The sequence below is a fragment of the Schistocerca serialis genome, chromosome 8 (genome assembly GCF_023864345.2).
Source record: "Schistocerca serialis cubense isolate TAMUIC-IGC-003099 chromosome 8, iqSchSeri2.2, whole genome shotgun sequence".
NCBI classification, from domain to species: Eukaryota; Metazoa; Arthropoda; class Insecta; order Orthoptera; family Acrididae; genus Schistocerca; species Schistocerca serialis.
The window spans coordinates 562,590,727-562,618,346 of NC_064645.1; the positions used below are offsets into that span (position 1 = coordinate 562,590,727).

A 27,620-nucleotide genomic window follows, 5' to 3' on the forward strand; every position below is an offset into this window, starting at 1 on the left:
CCAGCGCTTTTGTTCGGTTTACATTTTTCTTTATATCTTTGTTAAGTGTGGTACCTAGTAAACCTATATAACGTTTTGTAGAATGTAGCTTCTTATTTACTGGATTTCCCATTTGTGTTTGCCAATTAATTTGATAGAATGGTGCTATATTTCATATATACACACTTACATGTTTTTTTCTGTAGTCTGTTGAAAAACGTATAAACAAAGTTTTACTGTACATCAACCCATAAGAAGATTCTCACTTATTTAAGTGTCAGAGTTGGCCTTGCAGCAAATCAGATCAAAATTTGTATTATTTTGTCCAGCTATTGTGCAGTAAATGTTCCTAATGTCCAGGCTAATGAGAATCAGAAGTGAATTTATATGTAAATGGTCTGATTGCTAGTAGGTGACATAATATTAATGACAAACTTTGTTTTATGTGATAAATTAGCGTGTGATGGAAGGAATTATTTGTCAACATCTTTGAGTAGTTCAGTCGTTGTATGTTTATCTATATGAGTCAGACAGAAAATGAAATCATTTTTTTCTTACATATCAAATTATAGGGAAAACCAGCCATTGCCCATCGAGATATCAAAAGCAAGAACATTCTCGTTAAACTGAATGGCTCGTGTGTGATAGCAGATTTTGGGTTGGCTGTAACCCACGTTCAGTCGACAGGAAAGATGGATGTAGGCTCCAACCCTCGTGTTGGAACCAAGCGATACATGAGTCCTGAAGTATTAGATGAATCGTAAGTCCCAAAATTTACTCATTTTACTCACAGCTCATTATAAAAGTAAAACAGTGACATTTCTTGGATATCCTCTGTTCCAGGATCAACTTGGATTGTTTCGAATCTTACAAGCGTGTGGACATTTATGCATTTGGTCTTGTTCTATGGGAGGTCTGCCGACGAACAGTGTCAAATGGTATAGCAGAGGACTATAAACCTCCATTTTATGACCTAGTGCCAAGTGATCCCAGTTTTGAAGATATGAAGAAGGTGGTGTGTGTGGATCAGCAGCGCCCCATTGTGCCCAATCGATGGGCTTCGAATGCTGTGAGTAAACTTATTGCAATATCTAGAACTCTTACCCTCAGGACTGTGCTTATTGTTAAAATTGTCTCTTACATTCTTTTCTCACCATGTGAAGCTGACTCCAGTATAATTATATTACTGTATAAGAGAACTCAGCCACGTACAAAGACTGCATAGTATTCAACAGTAATGGTATTGCAAGTAAGCTTACATGAAGAATGATTGGCAAACAGCATACTTGCAGTACAGCAGTGAAGACTTGGCTGAATGTGTCCCTTGTGTGATCATTTTGAAATCATAATAATCATCATCATCTACTTTTTACCTATGTGTATTATCCATTGGGGTATCCGTTGCAGTATACTCCTTTCTATTCATTACATTGCTCACCTTTTCAAATACCTTTAAGAGAGGAATTCTTACTTACCTTGAGTGTGTCACTTTGAACTGTGTAAGTACTACTTGTTGCTATGTGTTCTAATTCTGCATCCTTCCCCAGAAGTATAGATGAGTTATTAACAATAATAACATAATTTGTAAATTTTTGGAGTTTTCTTATGTGACTAGTGCAATATACAAGGGCTATCCACAAAGTACATTACATTTTGGAATTAAAAATAAATAAAGTATTGGAAATTTTTTTAAATTATATACAGATGAAAGCCACACTTAAATACTACTTTTCTACATAGTTGCCCTGTAAATTAAGGCACTTATCGTAGCGATGGACGAGCTTGGAAATTCCTTCGTCGTAAAATTCGGCTGCCTGCACCTTCAACCACGTGGTTACCTCTTCTTGAAGCTGTGCGTCGTCATCAAAACGCTGCATAGCCAACCACTTCTTCATTGCTGGGAATAAGTGGAAGTCGCTCGGTGCCAGGTCGGGACTGTACGGCGGATGAGGAAACAACTCCCACTTAAAAGATTCGAGAACTTCACGAGTGGCATTTGCCGTGTGGGCTGGGGCGTTGTCGTGAATCAGCAAGATCTCTGAGCCCAACTTTCCCCTGCGCTTGTTTTGTATTGCTCTTCTGAGGTTGTGCAGAGTTTGGCAATACCTTTGAGAGTTTATTGTAGTGCCCCTTTCCAGGAAATCCACAAAAATCACACCTATTCTGTCCCAAAAGACAGTCGCCACGTGGTTGAAGGCGCAGGCAGCCGAATTTTACGACGAAGGAATTTCCAAGCTTGTCCATCACTACAATAAGTGCCTTAATTGAAATGGCAACTATGTAGAAAAGTAGTATTTAAGTGTGGCTTTCATCTGTATACAATAAAAAAATTTCCAATACTTTATTTTTAATTCCAAAACATAATGTACTTTGTGGATAGCCCTTGTATATATTTCTAAGTGCCCATTTTATTAGTGTATAGTGTATAGGGAAAGCAGAAAGGTGGAAGGAGTATATAGAGGGTCTATACAAGGGCGATGTACTTGAGGACAATATTATGGAAATGGAAGAGGATGTAGATGAAGATGAAATGGGAGATACGATACTGCGTGAAGAGTTTGACAGAGCACTGAAAGAACTGAGTCGAAACAAGGCCCCCGGAGTAGACAATATTCCATTGGAACTACTGACAGCCTTGGGAGAGCCAGTCATGACAAAACTCTACCATCTGGTGAGCAAGATGTATGAAACAGGCGAAATACCCTCAGACTTCAAGAAGAATATAATAATTCCAATCCCAAAGAAATCAGGTGTTGACAGATGTGAGAATTACCGAACAATCAGTTTAATAAGCCACAGCTGCAAAATACTAACACGAATTCTTTACAGACGAATGGAAAAACTAGTAGACGCCGACCTTGGGGAAGATCAGTTTGGATTCCGTAGAAATACTGGAACACGTGAGGCAATACTGACCTTACGACTTATCTTAGAAGAAAGATTAAGGAAAGGCAAACCTACGTTCCTAGCATTTGTAGACTTAGAGAAAGCTTTTGACAATGTTGACTGGAATACTCTCTTTCAAATTCTAAAGGTGGCAGGGGTAAAATACAGGGAGCGAAAGGCTATTTACAATTTGTACAGAAACCAGATGGCAGTTATAAGAGTCGAGGGACATAAAAGGGAAGCAGTGGTTGGAAAGGGAGTAAGACAGGGTTGTAGCCTCTCCCCGATGTTATTCAATCTGTATATTGAGCAAGCAGTAAAGGAAACAAAAGAAAAATTCGGAGTAGGTATTAAAATCCATGGAGAAGAAATAAAAACTTTGAGGTTCGCCGATGACATTGTAATTCTGTCAGAGACAGCAAAAGACTTGGAAGAGCAGTTGAACGGAATGGATGGTGTCTTGAAGGGAGGATATAAGATGAACGTCAACAAAAGCAAAACGAGGATAATGGAATCTAGTCGAATTAAGTCGGGTGATGTTGAGGGTATTAGATTAGAAAATGAGACACTTAAAGTAGTAAAGGAGTTTTGCTATTTGGGGAGCAAAATAACTGATGATGGTCAAAGTAGAGAGGATATAAAATGTACACTGGCAATGGCAAGGAAAGCGTTTCTAAAGAAGAGAAATTTGTTTACATCGAGTATAGATTTAAGTGCCAGGAAGTCATTTCTGAAAGTATTTGTATGGAGTGTAGCCATGTATGGAAGTGAAACATGGACGGTAAATAGTTTGGACAAGAAGAGAATAGAAGCTTTCGAAATGTGGTGCTACAGAAGAATGCTGAAGATTAGATGGGTAGATCACATAACTAATGAGGAGGTACTGAATAGGATTGGGGAGAAGAGGAGTTTGTGGCACAACTTGACCAGAAGAAGGGATCGGTTGGTAGGACATGTTCTGAGGCACCAAGGGATCACAAATTTAGTATTGGAGGGCAGCGTGGATGGTAAAAATCGTAGGAGGAGACCAAGAGATGAATACACTAAGCAGATTCAGAAGGATGTAGGTTGCAGTAGGTACTGGGAGATGAAGAAGCTTGCACAGGATAGAGTAGCATGGAGAGCTGCATCAAACCAGTCTCAGGACTGAAGACCACAACAACAACATAGTTTTTGCACAGTATTTTGCCTGTTGACCTGGTTCTGTCGTACATTGCATGTCTGTAGGCATGTTCACTTAGCTAAATTCCAGCACAGTCTAAACTGTGGAGGCTGATAGTAACTCAAAACACGCAATGAAAATTACATCAGTTGCCAAAATATTGTGTGAGAAATGGAATTGCCAACTAGGCAGGATACACAGTTTGCTGTTGAATCTTTTGGTTACCCTTTGTGGAACTCTTCCACACTGTTGTCATATGTATAAATAAAATATTTTTACAGTGAAATGTTGAAGGTCTTAGAACAAAAGTATGTATATGTATTATGTGATCAAAAGTATATGGACGCCTGGCTGAAAATGACTTACAAGTTCGTAGCACCCTCCATCGGTAATGCTGGAATTCAGTATGGTATTGGCCCACCCTTAGCCTTGATGACAGCTTCCACTCTCGCAGGCATATGTTCAGTGAGGTGCTAGAAGGGTTCTTAGGGAACGGCAGTGCTACAGTGAGGAGAGGTATCATTGTCAGTAGGTGAGACCTGTCATGAAGTCGGGATTCCAAAACATCCCAAAGGTATTATATAGGATTCAGGTCAGGACTCTGTGCAGGCCAGTCCATTACAGGGATGTTATTGTGATGTAACCACTTCGCCACAGGCTGTGGGATATGAACAGGTGCTCGATCGTGTTGAAAGATGCAGTCACCATCCCCGAATTGCTCTTCAACAGTGGGAAGCAAGAAGGTGCTTAAAACATCGATGTAGGCCTTTGCTGTGATAGTGCCATGCAAAACAACAAGGGGTGCAAGACCCTCCATGAAAAACGACTACACCATAACACTACCACCTCCGAATTTTACTGTTGGCACTACACATGCTGGCAGATGATGTTCACCAGGCATTCCCCGTACCCACACCCTGCATCGGATCGCCACATCGTGTGCCATGATTCGTCACTCCACACAACATTTTTCCACTGTTCAGTCATTCAATGTTTACGCTCCTTACACTAAGTGAAGCATCATTTGGCATTTACCGGCGTGATGTGTGGCTTATGAGCAGCTGCTCCACCATGAAATCCAAGTTTTCTTACCTCCTGCCTAACTGTCGTAGTACTTGCAGATGTCTGCCTGTTACACATTATGACCCTCTTCAACTGTTGGCGGTCTCTGTCAGTCAACAGACGAGGTTGGCGTGTGCGCTGTTGTGCTGTACATGTCCATTCATGTTTCCATTTCACTATCACATTGAAAACAGTGGACCTAGGGATGTCTAGGAGTTTGGAAATCTTGCATACAGACATACGACACAAGTGACACCCAATAACCTGACCACATTCGAAGTGCGTGAGTTCCGCAGAGCACCCCACTCTGCTTTATCACGATGTCTAACAACTACTGAGGTCGCTGATGCGGAGTACCTGGCAGTAGGTGGCAGCACAATGCACCTAATGTAGAAATGTATGTTTTTTGGGGTGTCTGGATACTTTTGATCACATAATGTTGTACAATGGCACTAATGTTGCCTGAAAAAAACCAAGGATGTGCCATCAGTTACAGTCCTCTTTGAGATTCCTAATGTGTTTATGGCTCCATGATGAGATTTATGCTCTGTTGAATGGGAAATGGTAGCTGGAGAGAGACACCATATGTTCCATTTAAGAAAATCGTTAGACATTCAGTACTCTGGTATCCACATTGTTAATTGTGTTCAGTCATCACATCTCACTGAACAGGACAGAAATTGACCACACATAATTTATCTGATAACATCCCCATCAACTGGGGAGTGTGTGAGAGAATGTCAGTGAGATCACTGTACAACTGGTTAACACGGGGGAGACATTTCATGAGAAGACTGAAAAGTTTGTCCTTATTAACAGAAGAATGCTTATCTTGTGTGCAGAAATTGATACGTTGGAGTCTAGGTAACTGTAAAAGCATAGCTTTGACTCGTGATGCAAAATTTCAGTTGGTACAATTGATTGCAAGACTTGAAGTGCAGATGTCCTTAAGCAGTAAACTCCATTTGCCACCATAGCAGTTACGTGACTGACTGCTTCTCTGGTAACACTAAATCACTCATTGATTAACCATATGCGCATATGAGTATTTACATATATCTAAAAAGAAAGATGATGAAACTTACCAAACAAAAGCGCTGGCAGGTCGATAGACACACAAACAAACACAAACATACACACAAAATTCTAGCTTTCGCAACCAATGGTTGCCTCGTCAGGAAAGAGGGAAGGAGAAGGAAAGACAAAAGGATATGGGTTTTAAGGGAGAGGGTAAGGAGTCATTCCAATCCCGGGAGCGGAAAGACTTACCTTAGGGGGAAAAAAGGACAGGTATGCACTCGCACACACACACACATCCATCCACACATACACAGACACAAGCAGACATATTTAAAGTTTTTTGTGTGTATGTTTGTGTTTGTTTGTGTGTCTATCGACCTGCCAGCGCTTTTGTTTGGTAAGTTTCATCATCTTTCTTTTTAGATATATTTTTCCCACGTGGAATGTTTCCCTCTATTATATTCATATCATTAATATGAGTATTTACAGCTACACAAGTACTCCACAAGTCACCATACAGTGCATGGCAAAAGGTGCCTTGTACCAGTCAGTCATTCCCCTTTCTGTTTCACTTGCAAATAGAGCAAACTAGTAGAGTAAAGAAAAAATGGCTGCTTATTTGCTCCTGTAGGAGCCCAATTTCTCTTACTTTGCCTTGGGTGTCTTTACACAAGATGTATATTGGTGGCAGTGGAATTCTTTTGCAGTCTGTTGCAAATGCAGTTTCTCTAAACTTTCTGAGTAGTGTTTCAGGAAAAGAACACATGTTCCAAATCCCCACCACCACCACCACCCCTCTTCCCCGTTCTGGAATAACAGAATATAATAAGAAATACAAAAGCATGCATCCAGTTACTTGAATGTCTTCTGTAAATGTGATGCAATGGGGATCCCAAACAATTGAGCAGTTCTTAATAATGTGTATCAAAAGTGTTCTGAATGTAGTCCCCTTTATAGATGATCTACACTTCCCAAATCTGCCATTCACTTTCCCTACAATCGACTTAACGAGCTCGTTCTATTTCATGTAACTTTGGAGTGTTCCACCTAGATATTTAATTGACATAACTGTGTTAAGCAGCACACCAATAATACTGTTTTTGAACTTTACAGGATTGTTTTTCCTACTAATCTGCATTAATTACATTTTTCCACATTTAGAGCAAGTTCTCTTCCAGTAGACATTCATAGATTGCTGCTCACCGTATCTGTCAGATCGTTTATGTCTATAGCAGCACACTTCCCCAGGTACTCTTGACATTACCCTTGTCTCCGATGAACACTTGCTGTCCACAGCAACATACTGGGTTCTGGTCCTTATAAAATCTTCAAGCCACTCACATATCCGAGAACCTGTTCTGTATGCTCAGGTCTTTGTTAGCAGCATGCATTGTGTCACTGTGTCAGACACTTTCTGGAAGTGTAGGAATATGTAATTTGTCTGTTGCTCTTCGTCCCTGATTCTCAGGATGCTTATTAGGTAACAAAAGGGCAAGCTGAGTTTTACAAGACTGATGCTTTTTAAATCTGTATTAATTTGTGGATAGAAGACTTTGGCCAAAAGATATAATATTAACAGTCTTTTCGTTGTGTGTATCTGCAATCCACCAGGTCATCTTTATGGTGAGTAGCAATTCATCCTTTTCCTAATATTGTTGGTGTTACGACATGAAGTTTCCATTGTTTGACATACAATAAAGATTTCTTTTTGCACAAAATAGTTTGCCAGTGACAATCAGTTGTCATGGAGATAGATGACTATATACACTGCCGAAACATGGCTACCTGCGTAATAGTTTGTTGGTCCACTTTTATAATTTAATAAGCAACAGTTCTGTGTGACATGGATTTGGCAAGTCATTGGTAGGTTTTGAGAGATTTGTGGCACCAGATGTCTACACGAAAGTGACACAACTCCTGTAAATTAAAAGGTGGTGGTTTTGGAGCACAGGGCTGGTACCGAATAGGGTCCCAGGTGTATTATGTGGACCTCTGATGAGTAATAAAATTTCTGCATTTACTTGCAAAGGCGGGTCAGCAGCTAAGGCAGAGCATATACTGGGTGCAGATCGGGCAGCACTAGTAAACCACTTTCAATTTTAAATGCTGATCATAGTAAATGAAATTAATACTGGCCTTGGTAAATTAGCTTTGTAATGGCCTTTTGGAGAGCAATAGATTGAAAGCATTTGTGTTGGGCTGGTATGGAAAGATGTTGAAAGTTGAGTGGAATGATAAGAAATAAGGAAGTTCTTTGTAGAATCAGCAAGGGAAGAAATATATGGAAAACATTTCAAGTTACCCTACTGGTACTGTAATGTTATGGTGTGATGTCATACACGTGCAAACGGGAAGGGAACAAAACACTGATGTGTATCCTCCTATACCCCCTTTTTTATATAGGTTTTAGTTACAGTCTGGTTCGTAGTGTAGCCCAGCGTATAGGTTACATCTGAAGAAAAATGCTCCTATCAGAGCACAAACAAGGCTATTAGGCTTCTTGTTTTAAAATATTCTGACTGAAAAGTGGGATACCAGCTGCCTCATTCTACTGTTCTGAGCACATTTAAAAATTGTAGCATCCGAACATATTCACACTGTTTTTAATATGTAACTTGCATCTTACTCTCACAAGTTCCCCTAACCGTAACGTGTTCACGTATTAGACCATCACTGTAAGTTGCTCACACTCATCTACTCCCAGTTGCCTGTTCCCATTTACTCATGCCAAACTCGTTGTCATTGTCTCCTGTATCACAGCCACAGTCCCCACCATCCTATTATCACAATCTCCTCTCATGGCCACTGTCTCCCTCTTGCGCTCTCCTACTGCCACTGCTGCTATCTCTTGTCACTGTCTCACCTCTTGCGCTCTCCTACTGCCACTGCTGCTATCTCTTGTCACTGTCAGTATCTCTCTCTTACTTCTTGTAATTGTCATTGACTCTGTCTCTCATTACCACTGGTTCTCACCCACTTCCACTTTCTCGTTCTCTTTAATGCTCTCGCTCTGGCACTATCTCCTTCACTCTTTTCCTAGTTCTGTTGTGTCTCTGTCAACTTTGTTCCGCTGCCACTGTGTCACTCTCTTTCTCTCACACTGCCATTGTCTCCTTCGCTCTTTCCATGCCACAGTCACCATCTACTATCTTCCAGTGGCTCAGTTTTAGCATCCAAAAACCATGTTTTTGCAGTGTTTCTCAATAACAAATAAATATTTATGAAAATAGAGAGATGGTACTTCTAGATAAATGCCTAGAGAATATATTGTCAAAATATGAGCACTTTTCTGCTGGTATTTATTATTTAAATTTTACCTCGCACCAGATTTTACTTCTGTATGTTACATGTACGTCTAGGGTTACTTTGAACATCTGTAGCTTGGAAACAGATAAGACATCAAGAAAAATTTAATGTTTGGTTGAAATCGGGCTCTAACGAATATATTGTAAAAATTTCAGCCATCTTGGAATCTGTGGCTCACTTGTGGTATCCAAAAATCATGTTTTTTGAGTTTTCTCGTGAACTGTCCATGAACTAAATGGTGTCTCCATTAGATTCTTAAGGCGTACCATAGACAATATGTAATGCAAATAGTAAATTAATTAATGATCTGATTTGCTGCTTGTGTAAGCTGCAAGAAGTGTGTAACAGTCTAAATTTGACCCTATCCCGTAGGGTAGGTACACTAAGACTATCCTTCTGTTGGCTATACAAATGGTCTGTAGCCCAAGGTATAGCTAGGACATTTGACCTTTCCTTTCTATCACCAATAGAATCCAAGGTATGAGCTCTCGAAAAATCCCGTTTTTATGCACAGCATTTTGGAATGCTGCATGCATACTGATTGAAAAATAACAGTTTGCTTGCGAGTTGGCAAAGCCAATGGATGTGAATAGGAAACCTTAGTCCTGATGAGATACATATCTGTAGCATAGCCTGAGGCCTAGATTATGTTGAAAGGTGACAGTTTGCTTGTGAGTTGGAGAAACATATGACAAGTTCTAAGATATCAGAGATAAACTTTCAAGATACTTTAGGGCAAAAATTGGAAGACAAAGATTATAATATATCCAATAAATTATTGTGGACAAGGTGTAAGTGATACTCTTAGATGGATGGTTTGGTACAGGAGAGGAAATTGCGGTTAGTCACAGCAAACTAGTCAGAAGAATGATGACTAAAAAAGAGAGTAGATACCTTTTCTGTTAGTTGAGGGCCATTGTAGTGTTTTAAAGTAATTCTTTACGCTGTTTCTTACAGTGAAGACATGCATTACAGCTCCAACTCTGAATGTGCCACAATGGACAGAGTTGATTCTTAGGTATTTCTAACATCATTTTAGTGTCGCAACACGGGAAGATCAATTTGTAAAACTTCCAAATTTTTTTTTTTTTACCTCAGTGATTCATTGTCTTTGAATATTGTGTGATGTCCCCATTTTCTTCCCCTTGTGAATGCATATGGTCACATTTAATCTCCAACATATTTTGACACTAATGAGCATTCTGATAATACAAAATAACAAAAAAGGTATTGTATGTCAACAGAAAATAAATTACATTTTATTTTGCTTCTACAGTGTGTGTGTGTGTGTGTGTGTGTGTGTGTGTGTGTGTGTGTGTGTGTGTGCGCGCGCACATGTGTGCACGAGAGAGAGAGAGAGAGAGAGAGAGAGAGATGAAATTGTAGTGCATTGTTCTCATAGGTGTTCCTTTCTTTTTAGACACTGAGTGGAATGGGGAAACTTATCAAGGAATGTTGGCACCAGAACCCTAATGTCCGACTTTCTGCCCTTCGTATCAAGAAGACTTTGGTAAAACTGGCTTCTTCCGATGTTCACGTTAACTTGGACCTCGATTCGTAGTGATTCTCTACACATGGCCGTATGGAGGCCATATTTGCTCAGTGTATTGTTATGGTGTGAGAATTTACTTATTGCCCATACTTGCCAGTTAAATGTGTTTCATTCATAAACAGGCCAAATACCAACCTCTCCAAGATTCTTTGTTCTAAAAGAAATAAGGAAATTTGGCAAAGTCATAATCATTGTGAGATGACTGGTGATTTTTTTAGTGACATTCAACATGAATGGGAGTGGTGTTAAAATCATATTTTATTTAAACTCATAAAGAAGACATTCTTCATCAGAAATTTTGCGAAGAATCATAGTTTGTATAGTGTGCCCATAAGAGATGTTGCTGTTGATGTGTTTGGGGAAATAAATTGTTACTGTTGCAGTGGTTCTTTGTTCCATTTAAGAATGAACAAAGGTCCACTAAGTACTTGTTCATGTTTTATTGGTATGAATTATAATAAAGTTTACTTTATTAGTTTTGAATTGTTTCTGATATTAAGTGGCATATATATGCTGCCATCATATCTGGGGGATTCCTTCCAATGGCAATATTATGTGTAATGTGCCTGATTTCCTTGCTGCTTGAAAGCAATGTGAATTTTGTTCATATTGTACTTCAAAATAAGTACTTTTATCTTTACAACTGAATGTGCCATAATTAATTACAGTATTGTGCCACAGTTACAACTCAGTTGTCATGTCGAATGTGTGTGCATGTTTCAGTTAATGGAACTGTTTTAAATGTTAAGTATATTTTTATTTTAGAAACATTTTTAGAGTTGCATTTACAGTATATTTGTTAGTGACATGTATTGTGCAACCATTAAAATTTTTGTTAGTTAGAAGTTTAGTGCTAACTACCTTTTTGTATTGTGCTAGTGTGCTGGAGTCTTTTTCTTCTTACGTAAAAACAAGCTGGTAAGGAACTGAAAGTTTTATCAAGTTCAGTTTTGGAGGTATTGCAAGAAAGTGAAGATTTGTTTAGACAATAGACTTTTGGAAAAAAATTTAATGCATTAATTGCTCTTTCATAATCATGCAGTAAAATTCAGAGGTGGTAGTTATGTTTATACTTCGTAAGATAAAACCAGTTATATTATCACAGATTGTTTGTGAAGTTTCTGAACATTATTTTAGATTACCTGCAGTGACCTTGTATCTTGTCTGTTGTCTTTTCATTGAAACTATTTTTTTATGTTCATTTAGTCTTCTATTAATAATGAAGCATCATTTTTCCCTCTGGGATAGACTGCAGGCATACATCTTTGCATGCAAGCTTCCATTAAGACATTTTAATTAATTTCCTTCTCTCCTGCTTGCTGGCCATGGTATGGGAGTCAGTCTTGCAATTTGAGCACTTGTAGATCTTTTGGAATTTTACAATGAATTATGAACACCTAAAAGAAATATTTGTAGTCTTAATTTGTAATCCTAATAGCCAGTGCTGTAATTCACCAAAAGTGCTGAGATTAAGAAATGATCTCTGTTGTGTTATGAAGAAGACAGAGTATTTATGAATTTGCGCAAGTTATAAAAGTTTATGTCTTCAGCAAACATCTTTTGAATTTAAAAATAGTGTTGTTTTATGGCCCATCAAGTGTTGTGTTGATTGCTCATATTGTGCAGTGTGTAATTTAACAACCCTTTTCATTGTCTCGTCCTCAAAACCTTTTTAGACAATCATTTCTACTCAGTCAGCCTAGCAAAACTTTGATTATACTGTTATGGCTAGCAAACAAGCATTATTTTGGATACTGCTTTAGTGTGTTATCACCGGACACAAGCAGAAGATTCAGATAAGCAGTTCAGTCTCTGACCAAAGACTTGCTATTGTAGAGAATTGTATTACTGTTGTAAGAGATTGTAAGGAAAGACAAAATATGAAATCTGGAAAATGAATGTTAAAAGATTGAAGGCTATGGTGCAGTTTCTTTGCACAGTTGAATAATAGGTATATGTAATATTTCTGACATGGATGAATGCAGAGGATGACTGTCTTATGTATCATAAAGACAAAACAGTATTATGGAGATTGGGGGGAGGGGGATGATAAACCAAACAGATTGTTTACAATCAGTGAAAAAGGCAAAGTAGTGTTTTTATTGTTGATCTGAAGCTGATGTACTTTTAAATTCAGTGTCAATTGCACAAAATTGTATATTTAATTACAGTAGCCTCTGCAGGTATTTTGAAGTATGAGGAAATGTGGTCTTCACAATATTGTTTGAGAATGAAAGTGTTGCGTCCCATTGTCTTTTAAAAGTAAGAGAAGCTAAGAGGAAATGAGTAGTAGACAGATGAATCTAATCAAAAGTTTTGTACAGAAGTTGCAATAAGAGTGGATGATACTGATAACTGAGATATTGTGGATAATGAAGATATTATAGTCTTTGTTTCAGACAAGTTTAGCCACATCCTGCTAAGTGGTGATGATTTTAAGTTGACTCACAAACCATAGATGATTTTTTTAATATTTGTTGTAAAAGTAGCAGATAGTTATGATACTCTGTGATGATAAGTTGGATGCAATCATTGTTTCAGATCTCCTGAAACCTATTAACTGACGTTAAGGAAATGTTTGAAACGCATGTATGAGAAGTGACTGCACTCTGTTGACAAAGGATACAGTAGTAAGATGACTACTTACTTTACTAAGCATATTAGTGTCTACCATCATATTGGCTGCTAGAAAACTGCACATGTTAATTTTTCTCCTGTCTTTTTGTTGTGACATAATTATGTTCTCACAAATTAATGTAAGTATGTGGGAATATACACATGAATCAGAGTTACCATACAGTGAACAAAATAAGTTTTAACTTTGAAACTTATTGCTGTCTACTTCAAAACAATAGATTGTGTGGTGCAGTCAGTTACTCTTCAGACATAACTAGCTCAATAATTAAAAGTTTAATCTTTTTTGATAACCCATTGTATTGCAATGTACAGTAATCGGTTCTTTGCAAGCTTTTCCTTCAGTGTTGTTATACTTTTGGCAGGTGTGCATATTTCAAAGAGAAATGTAAGGCCATTTATTGATGGTACAAAATATCCTTAGTGTGAGCAAATTATTGTGCTAAAAAAGCTGAGAATTAATGTGAATTTTGCTGGCATTCAATGCTTGTTCCATTTCAGTAGCAGTGATGCTCCAAATGATTTAGTGTGAGAATCTGTAGCACTGACACAAATAGTTTGCATATGCACAATGTTACATTATACCAGTGATGGTGTTCAATTTGTTATTATAACTTGTGTTCTAATTGCTTATTGATAAACTAGTATACTCTACAAAAACGTTTGGTATAATAGTGAAATATTTGCTTGATATCAGTTATACATCTGGAACTACAAATAGCAAAAGCAACAGCTTTAGGTATTTAAGTTATATTATTTTCACATGTAGCCACTTCTGCTATGTCACAAATATCAGTTATTGTTGAATATAGAGATATACTGAAAAATAATGAATTATTGATGCAGTATGACCACAGTCCTTAATTTTTTATTATCTTTTGTCTTTCTGTTAGGTTGTCTTTTTTTCCCCCTTCACTGTGCAACTTGCGTTTGCAAGGAAAAGGGACAGTGGTCGTGCGTGGATGGGTTGCCCATTTTCTTATCAGTTTTGTCAAGAAAGTATGTATGTGGCCAGTGTTGGGATTCATTATGGTTGTAGTATTTGCCTGCAGTTGTAGAAATGTGTTTTAGGTTTCATTTAGTTAAAACTCACTTTTCATTTTTTCTGAAACAAATATAATTAAGTTTAGAATTGTTTGTCTGTGAATATTCTCTACGAATGTGTTCATTGCTTGCTGCTTTTTATTGGTTAATATTTCTGTAACTATTTGAAATTGGAATTTGGACATTAATTTGTACCTTAGTTATCGAAACTTTTTCTTCCTTCATTAGCCTTGCTTAAATAATAATTGCATATTTATTGTGTACTGTGATTCATCACCATTGTCAAAGGTGTGAACTACTGTATCAATTGGAACAACAAAACTAACAAAATGCATCAGTTTGTTTTTTGTTCATCGCACCTAATATTACTAAACTTTACTTAACCATGGTTTTTGTGTACAATATCCTAAGTAGTTAACTGCACACTCCATTAGTATGAGTTAATATTTTGATGACGGGTATTAGTATTGTAGCTACAAAAGTTCAGTATTTTTTTGTCATATAGTAATTATTGTGTTTGCCCCATGCCATTCTGGAATATTTATTATATTGTTAGCTTTGTCCTTGTTTGCTTTGTTCAAATTTTATGTCCAAGAATTTCTTTTTTTTTTTTTTTCTGGAACAATGTGATGCAATTTGTTGATTTATTGTTCTGCCTCAGTGTGTATTTCAGGTTTCTGTTATTCACACAAGGGGTGAGATAATATTGCACACCTCTGTTGTGCACAACTTATAAATTTGTGTGTCACCAAAATTTTCAGAATATGGCCTGATACATAGATATAATGGGATTCATCAGTGGGGAGTTGATATCAATTTTAGAATGAACCATATCTTTTAAATGTACAAACATTAGCCCCCATTAGTTGATTAAATAACAGAAGTCATATCATATATGTTTTTATGAATAATATTTTGTTTTAAATTATTTATCAAATGAAAGTAATATGCTCACTGTGGCTAAGCATACTGATCACACATGATTTTCTGTGGATTGCTATTTCCAGTTTATCAGAGTGATTCCTGTTCATTCTTCTTTTTTATATGTAAGAGAATATAGAACCTTATCAATGACAAGAAAAAGGCAATATATTGTCAAACCTTTTGGTCTTCATGATGTACTTATCCTCCCAATATTTTTTGAAATGCATTAAAATATTTCCGAGAAAAACACTTATTAGCTTGTACCGTTAAATTAAATTTTATAGACTCATTGTAGTTAATGTTAATCATTTTTGTAAGTAACAAGAGTGTGTTCTGTGTTTGAATAGTTGTCTGTCATCTGACTTCCATTGCTAATGTGTAGATAAGCGCATGACATGCATAAATTGAAAGGTGCACCAGATAAAGTAAAATGAATTTATTTAATAAGCAAAGCATTATGAATGAAAGTCATCATTGCTTTGGTGTGAAAAGAAAAATGGATCTGTTACACAGACCTATGTAAAAGGCCAAGCATTGCAAGTCTTTCCATCAAATAATGCAAGTGCTACCAAAGTGTTCGCCTTTTCATAAAATGTTTATTTCATTCTGTATGTTTATAAACATTTAAATGTTACTCTTAGCATGTTTTACTGTTCATTGCATTTGACAGAATATATTTGTTCCACCCATGCATAAAAATATAATGAATATAAAGGTATATAACTTTTTGACGATTGATTATTAATGTTTGATGTTTAGAACATTTATTTGTCTAGAGAAGAACCGTGTGTGTGTGTGTGTGTGTGTGTGTGTGTGTAGGGTCGGGGGGGGAAGGGGTGTGATTCACTATTTTGTGAGGGGCTAGGGAAAGCTGTATGTAATTGAATATGTCTGTACTTACTCCTATCACTATTCAGTTTTATTTTTCCTTTCTGAAGATCGCCGTAAATTTTGCTCATAGTTCTTGAAATGAATGTATATATGGTTGTTGCCGTGAAATGCATCAGTGTGATGTAGAAAACATATTTTTAGCAAAATAGTTTAATATGAGGTTGTAAATTAACATTTCAGTTGCTTTAGATTCCTGTGATTCCCATATTTAAAGGTTCATATTTGCTTATCAGAATGGAAGCGCTTATGACTATTTCCTTCACACTCTGTTTTACCTGGCTAGCAATGCAATAGTGACACCTAGACAGTAGGAACCTTCATGAGTGATGCCAGTCAAATGCAGTTTCTAGCATATAGTCTGGTCTACTGTATGAGGGATGATCTAAACTGCACTGGTTTCAGTATTTCTGAAGCATAATCAGAATACATATCTTCTGTTTAGTACCACTATTTAGTGGTGACTTATAATTTTAAAAGCTTCTGATATTTTTATAATCAAATATAACAATAAATAATAATTTTAAATATAACATGTCATATCGAATGTTGTATCATATGAGAAGTCTGATTTTGCAGTTGCCAGTGTAGTGGGTTAATAACTAATCATGCTTGCATTACTAGCCAGTATAATATATATATATAATCATGTAAATTTAATATTTTGAGGTATTGGACAATTTTGTTCCTCAGTAATCAGTATTAAATTTACATTGTCCTATCTGATGCGAAACTCAGATTTTATTGTATAACATTGAGATTATGTCTGTATTAAATGATGTTCACATTTTGTAACATTTACTTTATAATGTATTTTAAATTCAGCATTAATATAAAGTTACATATCAGGTTAATGAAATTATATTAATTTTGTTTAAATAGTGTTTTTTATTTAATTGTTATTCATATCAACAGAATCAATCAATTATAAATATATATCATCCACAATGTAAAATTCTTAATTTTAAAATCATACAATAAAACAACGTATCAGATTCCTGTACAAAAAATTAATGATTAATATTAATAAAAGTATTTGTACATGAGAAGTACCCTATATCAGTCTCCTGTTTAATACTATTACTGCAAGTTATTTTTATTAAAACATTTGTTTGTTGATTTCATTCTTACATAATCACTATTGCAGTTGTTATTTACTGTGTATAGCTATAATCCTTGTATCATACATAGTTGAATAAAGAAAGCAATATGTGAGTTCTTAAATACTTATATTTCAATTGTGTAATTGCTAATCCTACTACCAGCAAGTGATACCATGTACATCCTGTTAGTTTCACAGGGCATACTTTGCTTATTTGAAACTAAATACACTTTTGTAACAATGGATTTACATATCATCTGTTTTGCAGAGAATATTTCTGCAGTTTTATGTTTGTTAAACTCATTTGACAACACAGTTGTGTACTTTGAAAATATATTAACTCACATGCAATCAGTTTCAGGATTTGTAAATCTCACTCTGGAGCACTTTTAGAGAGTACAATGCTAACCAACCCCAAAGTCTGCACGTGTCCCAAGAGCACAACAATCTCCAACCAACTGAATGACCATCAAGTGAGGTAAAACGTGCCCAGTGGCGGGATTTTTGTATCCGAAAATTGATTATGCAAGAGTTAATAAATTTTGATCAAACACAGCTGTATTGATAAATGAATTTAATAAACAGAAGCCAGTGTTACTGTTGAGCTACTCCCTTTCAAACTCGTTATTCAATCTGCTACATTTGTGTGTCATAATACCAAGCTACTTTGAGATATGAGAGAAGTGATAAACATTTTAGAATCATAACTCCTCCCCCCCCCCCCCCACACACACACACACACACACAATAAGAGCTAGACACCCATAGCAAAAATGGCTCAAAGGTTTTCATCACCTGCCTATCAACAAAAATGTGTAGGTCTTTATTGGAGGGGAGCTGGGATTCAAAGAATAAGCCTGAAGAAATAAATAAAAAATAACGTGAGTTAAAGACGAAACAACAAAAATAAAAGCAGTGAGTTCAAAAACCCACATGCATTAAATGAAAACAGTCTGTCAGGTTACCATGCTGCTCCACCTAACGCCTTGCAATGTGCTTGGATTCTTGCCATACTGCGCAAAATGTGCTCATGACATTGCTGCTTGAGCGTGTACCACATTATGACGACGGCCCTCCTTAGGATGCCAGACAAGTCAGGAGGGTCCCTGTGGTGAAGTGCTGCAAGTCTCTAACTGGTCCTAAGTGTGCTCAGGAGGGTTCGTACCAGCAGATATTGGAGGCATTCGATTTGATCAATTGCTGTCTCTGGAAGGAAAGTATTCACAATGTAGAGACAGTTTACTCGGGGAGATTGACATCTTGAAAGATGACCTCATCACTGAAATGTTACCTGTACAGTTAACAATAAGCTGCTAGTTCCTGTTCTAGTACTGCTCTTCCCTCAAATAAAAGACCAAACGCCCATACACAACATACAGGCTCAAACCGTGATTGTCCCACCTCCCTGTGGGCCTGCAAACCTTGGTCTTGCTTCGTAACTGGCCACCTCCACACATTTCTGTTATGATCACCAGGCACAGACAGATTTTGCAGTTCACTCAACAAAACCTGTAATCATTAATCCAAGTTTGTATTTCAGGTGTTCCCTTGCGATTCACACACTTAGTGCTATGAGCTCTGCACTGGATTTAGTAACGGAGGCCAAGAAACTAGAAGCAGTAGTAGTCCTAAGTGAAATACAACCAGACATACTATGTAACAGTGATCATGATCTAGTTGAAAGTCAGATAGCTAACTTGACAATAAAGGACTATATCTTATCCATATACTTCTGTAGATGTAAACGTGAAAGTGGTGGAGTTTCTATATATTTTAAAAAACAGAAAGCCGGTAAAGACTGAAAACAGTAAAGCTGTGAGGTTATCTGTAGCTAGAGAAAAAGATTTTGAAATTACTGGTGTAGTGACTGATGACGTTGGACAGTTTTGTGTGTGCAGATCGCCAAGTGACAAGATTAGCACCTTTCTGAAAAAAAATTGCCAACTTACTAAGAATTAATGTGAAGAAAAACATCGATATATGTGGAGACTTCAATACTGACGTGGGAAGAAGAGTCAAAACCAAATGGTTCAAATGGCTCTGAGCACTATGGGACTTAACATCTGAGGTCATCAATCCCCAGTACTTAGAACTACTTAAACCTAACTAACCTAAGGACATCACACACATTCATGCCTGAGGTAGGACTTGAACCTGCGACCGTAGCGGTCGCGCGGTTTCAGACTGAAGCACCTAGAACCACTCGGCCACACAGGCCGGCCGAGTCAAAACCGAGCCAAGATTTTGGAGAATTGTTAATATAATACAATATATAGGCAACAATATCTGCCCCAACAAGAGTTATTTCTGAAAGTCAGACAGTTATTGATAATATCATTACTAATATTAGTAGGTACTGTATAACTATGAGTCACATGTAGTCCAAACAGAAATATTGGATTGTCATGGACAGCTGATCTGCTTCCACAGAAGTAAGGACATAATATCGGAACCAAGCCAAACAACCTAAGAAATCAAGAATATCAGTGAACAAAATATTAACATCTTTAGAACAACTGGAACAAAATTGCACAGATGCAAAATGTGAATGAAAAGTATAATTCATTTAATACAACAATTAAACACCATCTTAATGCAGCATTCCCCAAAGTAAAGAGACAAGAAAAGGGTCAGACAAGGTGGTTACCAGTGAAATAACAGAACTGCGAAGGAAGCTGCATGATCTGAGATGGGGGGGGGGGGGGGGGGGTGAAGCTGAAAATTATAAAATGCTATGAAAGAAGTATAGAAGAATAATAAGAGAGGCAAAAGCAAGAGCAATTAATGCCACCATGATGAACTCAAAAAAACAAGGTAAAGGGAACTTGGCACAAGGAAAAAACTGGATCAAACAAAGAAACAGATGTCAAGGGAATGAAAATAGACAGCACAGTGGTTGCAGATGGTAGAGAAATAGCTAAAACTATATAAATGTGGTAGAGAACTTAAAATTGGAAAGAAATACTCTACAAAAGAAGGTTACTGAGTTATCAAAAAAAATCGAGCAGAATCATGTTCTCGAAACCAGTCACAGAGGACAAACTCGGGAAAACTATACAGAAACTGAAGTCCAAGAAATCAGCTGGTGACAAAGAAATACTGAATCATATAATAAAGCAAGTAAGTGAGATAATAATCTCACCTTTGCTGGACATAGCAAATAGCTCTTTTAGAGATGGAATTTTTCTGGAAAAACTGAAAATAAGCAGGGTGGTACCAGTGTACAAGAAAGGGGATAAGGATGTCCCCAACAACTACAGGCCAGTTTCACTAGTATCAGGTTTCTTAAAAAACCTGGAAATGCTTATGCATAATAGATTAGTTGATTATCTGGACAAATACAACATTCTTATACCATCACAGCAAGGTTTCAGAAAGAGTAAAGCTACAGAATCAGCTGTTGCCAGTTTGACAGAGTATATTACAAAGTCCTTAGATGAAAAACAAGTTGTATCTGCAATATTTCTGGATCTCTCCAAAGCATTCATCACTACTGACCATGAAATACTGCTAAGAGAATTAGAAGACTATGATATTCGAGAGCAAGCAGGTGAGTATGCAAAATCATAGTTACGCAACAGGAAACAAAATGTATCAGGAGGGAATGCATACCGGTCAGAAACCAAAGCCATCAAATATGGAGTACTGCAGGGATCCATAATAGTACCATTGCTGTTTAGTCTGTTTGTTAATGGCTTAGGTGTTGAAGAGAACGAGAAGAAAATATTGTATGCAGATGACATGACAATACTGAATATTGACCAAACTGTGGTACAGCTTGAGAGAAGCACATACTTATCTGCAAACACCACAGCTCAGTGGCTTGTGGAAAATGGACTTGTTATAAACTTAAAAAAGGGCTATGTATGCAGTGTTCAGAAATAAAGAGAAGGCTGTGCACATGGGTTTAGAGTGGGGTGAAACAAGACTGGAAGAATTAGAATCCACTAGATTCTTAGGTATTACTGTGGATAACAAGCTGAAATGGAAACAATATATTGATTCTGTCTGTAAGAAACACAGCTCCATCACATTCATAATGAGGGAGTTTTCATAGTATTTGTATTTATTTATTTATCCTGTGGATCACATGTTGTACAAAGTACACATGATATAGGACAAGTCATTTTTCTTAACAATATGTAGTTTGGAGGAAAAAATAGGCAATGGACTGCCATTTAAAAAAATGTACACAAAATTGTTCATTGATGAATATCGTAACTTCACATACAGAGAATACAAACAATTTACATGGGGAACTAAGAAACATGTAGGCAATATAGTGCTACTTTAAATTTACACAAATAATCACTGAGATTACAGAATAGTGAAAATGTCAACTGGAAACACAACAGAAGGACAATGTCATTTAAAAACTACATTAAACGTGAAATTAACATTGAGATTTCACAGACAATTAAATTTTAATACTAATAGAATGTGTACTTGTACATTGAAAAAGTGAGTTAAAAAATTTTGGGAAGTGAAACTGAAACATAGTTGTGTATAGTAAAAATTAGGTTATTATTTTGCCTACAGAATGTTTTACTCTAATCACAGTATTTTACAAAGGAACTTTATCATTTTTCATTTCCAGGAATTCTTGTACTGAGTAGAAACAGTGCTTTGTCAGAAATGCCTTTAGTTTATTTTTTAAATATTGGATCTGGAGCAGTTTTTATTTGTTCTGGAATTTTATTGTGTAATACGACACCCAGATGAGTTATCAATATAATGGAAGGAAACATTCCACGTGGGAAAAATTATATATAAAAACAAAGATGAGGTGACTTACCGATCAAAAGCGCTGGCAGGTCGATAGACACACAAACACACACACAAAATTCAAGCTTTCGCAACAAACCGTTGCCTCATCAGGAAAGAGGGAAGGAGAGGGGAAGACGAAAGGAAGTGGGTTTTAAGGGAGAGGGTAAGGAGTCATTCCAATCCCGGGAGCGGAAAGACTTACCTTAGGGGGAAAAAAGGACAGGTATACACTCGCACACACGCACATATCCATCCACACATACAGACACAAGCAGACATATTTAAAGACCAAATATGTCTGCTTGTGTCTGTATGTGTGGATGGATATGTGCGTGTGTGCGAGTGTATACCTGTCCTTTTTTCCCCCTAAGGTAAGTCTTTCCGCTCCTGGGATTGGAATGACTCCTTACCCTCTCCCTTAAAACCCACTTCCTTTCGTCTTCCCCTCTCCTTCCCTCTTTCCTGATGAGGCAACGGTTTGTTGCGAAAGCTTGAATTTTGTGTGTGTGTTTGTGTTTGTTTGTGTGTCTATCGACCTGCCAGCGCTTTTGTTCGGTAAGTCACCTCATCTTTGTTTTTATATATAACCCAGATGAGTTATATATTTTTGGTATGATGATGTCCTTGAAAAAATTTGATGGATATTAGATTGCCCTCTGGTATAATGAGCGTGTATATCATTGTTTTGGATTAATTTGCCTGTTCTTGAGAGGTATTCCCTGGTGAATAGGATTGTTTCTTGAATGAATAGGGATGGGATGCTTAGAACATTAAGTTTTATTAATTGACATTTACAGGATTCCAGCTTTTTGAGCCACAGATTATCCTCAGTGCTCTTTTTTGTAGTTTAAATATATTTGTGCTGTGAGTTGAATTTCCCCAAAAGATGATTCCATAGCGGAGCAATGAGTCGAACTGCGCATGGTATGCTTGCATTAGTGTGGATTTACTTGTAGTAGATTTTAGTATTCTTAGTCCATAGCACAATGATGAGAGTTTCTTTGATAAGTTGTTTATATGTGTGTCCCATTTTAAATTTTGTTGGACCCATAGACCCAAAAAATTTTGTTGCATTTACATTTTCAATTTTATCATTGTTTAACTTTACTTGGATAGTTTTTTGATTGGATGTGGGAATTAGATGGAAGTTGATACATACAGTTTTCTCACTATTAACAATTAGGCCATTTTTGTTAAACCACTCAGAAAGTTTTTTCATAGAGTTATCAGATATTGTCTGAAGGGATTCAGGATTAGATCCAGTCAACACTATGCTTGTATCATCAGCAAACAGGATAGTTTTTTGTGGGCTCATACGTTCAACAAGATCATCTATGTAAATGAGGAAAAGTAATGGCCCTAGAACAGAACCCTGGGGAACACCATATCTTATTGTTCTTTCCTCCGAGAGGAAAACTGTGTTATTTATTTTATTCTGTACATTAATATTGTATTGAAGTGATACCTTCTGTCTGCGGTTTTGTAGGTAAGAGCATAGCCAGTTTGAGCCACACCTCTTATTCCTCTTCTTTCCAATTTATCAAGCAGTATTTTATGATCTAGTACGTCAAAGGCTTTAGAGAGATCTAAGAAGATACCTGCAGCTATATTATGTTGGTCAACTGATTTCAGTATGTGGCCAAACAGTTCAAAAATTGCTGTCTGGGTGGACAAAGATTTACTAAAACCATGTTGTTGAATGCTGATTGGTGCGTGGTTTTTTATGAAATTTATAAGCCTGTCATAAAAAAGTTTTTCCAGGATTTTTGAAAAGATGCTTAATATGGATAATGGTCTATAATTGGATACTAAATCAGGGGAACCGTTCTTTAGTAATGGTGAGACTTTAGCTATTTTGAGAGCATCTGGAAAAATGCCAGTTTTCAATGATTGGTTGTAGATGGTTGATAATGGCTTTACTATATGGGGAGCACACACCTTTAATATGAGGTCAGGTACTTCATCATAGCCACTAGAGATTTTATTGGGTAACAATTTTAATATGTTCCTAATTTCATCATGGTTTGTTTCATAAACAAACATTGTAGCATTAGTGCTGTTTGACGTATTGGTGGAATTGAAGAACGATACCTTGCAGTTTGCCTGAATGAGATCTTCTGCTGTGAGGTGAAATATTCATTGAACTTGTTTACAACTGTGTATGGATCTGTGACCTTAGAGTCATTAAGTGTTAGAGAAATGTTTTCCTTTTTAGGTGTTGAACTACAAGTTTCTTTTTTAATAACTTTCCACATAGCTTTCATTTTGTTTGAAGAGTTTCTTATGAAATTGTCATTCCATAAAAGTTTTGCCTGTCTAATCACTCTAAGATAAGTTTTTTTGTAGGCTTTACAATAGTCAGAAAATTCTTCAGTGACCATGTATTTTTTGGAGCAATATTGGAGAAATCTGTTTCTCTCACTAGAAATTTTGATTCCTTTTGTTACTCACGACTTTCTATTTTGATTGCTTGAAGTTTTTGTTTCCAAAGGTAATGCTGTATTAAAGTAATAAAGGAAGGTGTTATGGAAGCTTAAGAACATATTATCAACAGTTGTTTGCATGTAAACACTGTCCCAATTTTCCTTAGCTAATAGGAAGTTAAAAATCCTAATATTGCCATCTGAAAAGTTTCTTCTTTGAAATACTTTTTTGGGGCTGATTTTACTATTTTCCATGTCAACGCTCAGTAGCTGAGCATCATGGTCACTGTATCCCATGCTCAGTACTTCGCCAGTGAATTTGTAACCAGTATCAGTTATGAAGATTTGATCAATTATTGAATCAGTATGCTCTGTTGATCTTGTTGGAGAGTGTATTGTGGGGATCATATTAAAGGATTTGGTCATGTTTAACAAATCAAGTTTAACATTACTGTTTTTTGATAAATCAATGTTAAAATCACCACAAAGTATTATTCTCATATTTAATGAGCTGACACTATTCAGCAGAACTTCTAATTTGGTCATAAAATTTGGAATATTAGTACTTGGTGCTCTGTATACATTTATAATTATATAGTTTAGTTCAGGCAGCTTAACCATAGAAAGTTCAAATTCCTTATCTTCAGATAATGCAATCTGTTCATTTAGGCCTACCTCACTGAATTTTATCTGGTCCTTTACAAATATAGCAGTACCGCCATGTGTGGAGAAATTCCTACAATAAAAGCTTGTTAATGAGTACCTTGGAATAGAGGATGACTGAATTTCTTCTTTAGACAGCCAGTGTTCGGTAATACATATCACATCTGGATTTATTTGAGACTGAAGTAACACTTCCAGCATTCCAGACAAACAGCTTCTGTGCACAGTATACTATGAACTCTTCAAACCACACGTGCAGTATGGAGTGTTATTGTGCACAGTATGCTATGGACTCTTCAAACCATACCTGCAGTGTAGTGTGGAGAAATCGAACATTCAAAAAATAAAAAGGGTGTTTACAATATAAGAAAAAACGATCAGGATCGTATTAAGAAGAAAGACTTCTGAATCATGCAGAAACTGCTTCAAAAGAACCAGCATCTTAACTTTTAGATCCTTGTACATGTATAAAACTACGATATATGTCTCAAAAGATAGTGGAGAGTGGACTACAAATGTTTGTGTACCCCACCAACTGCATGACAATGTAAGTGACACTAAGTTTTCAAAGACTATCTTGTGGCGAAGGAATTTTACAGTGTTGAAGAGTACTTATCGCATTAAATTTGTATATAGCAAAAAACAGATTGCTGCTTACTATACAGAAGACACATCAAGTTGCAGACAGGCACGATTAAAAGACACTGACAAGAGCTTTTGGACACAGCCTTCATCAGTTAAGAGAGAGATACACACAACATTCACAGTCCAAGATGCTGGAGTTGGCGGTGAGGTGTGCTTGCTTGTGTGTGTTGTGATTGTTGTGTGTGCGACTCCCTCTTTACTGACGAAGGCTGTGGCTGAAAGCTATTTGTGAGTGTCTTTTAATCATGTCTGTCTGCAACCTGATGTGTCTTCTTTACAGTAAGTAGCAATTTATCTTTCCCTACAGTGTTGATATTCCTACACGGAGTTTCCATTGTTTGATTCAAATTTGTATATATTGTTACTTATAATCAACAATGTCAGAATGTAAGAAAAATAGTTAGGTAGTATGTGATAATGAATGTTTTCTATTTTTGACATGACATATGTTACATGTACATTCACGGAAGACCATGTAATCCTACAGGATCAAATATAATTTATTTCATTTCAAATCAAAGGAGGACAGACTGATCTGCATCATATCCTTAATCTTGGTATAATCAGTTCTTCCTGCTTTTAGAATGGAAACAACCTTCACTGTTCTCCAAGCATTAGGAATGATTCCTGCTGCTAGGCTAACTTTAAAACAGCCTACATAGGAGTCTCATTAAAATCTCTCTTGCTCAGGCCTGTTTAAGGAATTCTGGGGGCACCATCGAAGTCTAAGTTTGGGACCCCTACTCTTTTTCTTGAATGTAATTTTGTGTACAATTTGTATGTTTTCATGATATGTATCCAAGCTGTACAGGAGTTTATTAAGTACTGACTTCTCATGGCTTCACACAGTAAGTGCATACTAAATCACGGGTAAGCTAGTAGAAACGCATTCAATTATTTTTTTATATGGAGTGTGTGGTGTCACCGCCAGACACCACACTTGCTAGGTGGTAGCCTTTAAATCGGCCGCGGTCCGCTAGTATACGTCGGACCCGCGTGTCGCCACTATCAGTGATTGCAGACCGAGCGCCGCCACACGGCAGGTCTAGAGAGACTTACTAGCACTCGCCCCAGTTGTACAGCCGACTTTGCTAGCGATGGTTCACTGACAAATTACGATAGTTAGCATAGCCTTCAGCTACGTCGATTGCTACGACCTAGCAAGGCGCCATTATCATTTGCTATTTATCTTGTGATGCATGTACCATCAGACCGATGTTCACTAATTATGGATTAAAGTTAAGTATTCCAGAAGCTACGTACTTTATTTGCTAGTCTTCATTACTTGTCCTGTTCCAGACCTCACACCATCCTGCGTGAGCTTAAACGCATGCCTTTCGGCTTCCTCTATTGTGGGTTGGCGCTCTGGCCAATCCACAACAGAGTGTAACTTGTTAACCTTAAGTTGCAAGGATACTGGATGGTGTAGATTTCACAATACCTGCATTCGCCTTTTTTAAAATGTAAGCAGACAGTGCTGCTGCCCCAAGCTACATCGCCAGTTGGCTTTGCCATGTTAAATGTAAGCACTTGTGCATTAAAATATACACAAAGATACCCAAA

General features: G+C 36.9%; 1 protein-coding gene across 1 annotated transcript in view; it reads left to right on the plus strand.

The window, feature by feature from the left end:
* Positions 1 to 17,541, plus strand: part of LOC126416134 (activin receptor type-1) — an 87,616-nt gene extending 70,075 nt beyond the window's left edge. Inside the window, exons 7-9 of the mRNA XM_050083673.1 lie at positions 552 to 739; positions 823 to 1,048; positions 10,836 to 17,541. Of these exons, the coding sequence (XP_049939630.1) occupies positions 552 to 739; positions 823 to 1,048; positions 10,836 to 10,976 (555 nt within the window). The 3' untranslated portion in view covers positions 10,977 to 17,541. The remainder of the gene's footprint in view (positions 1 to 551; positions 740 to 822; positions 1,049 to 10,835) is intronic.
* Positions 17,542 to 27,620: the final 10,079 nt, after the last annotated feature.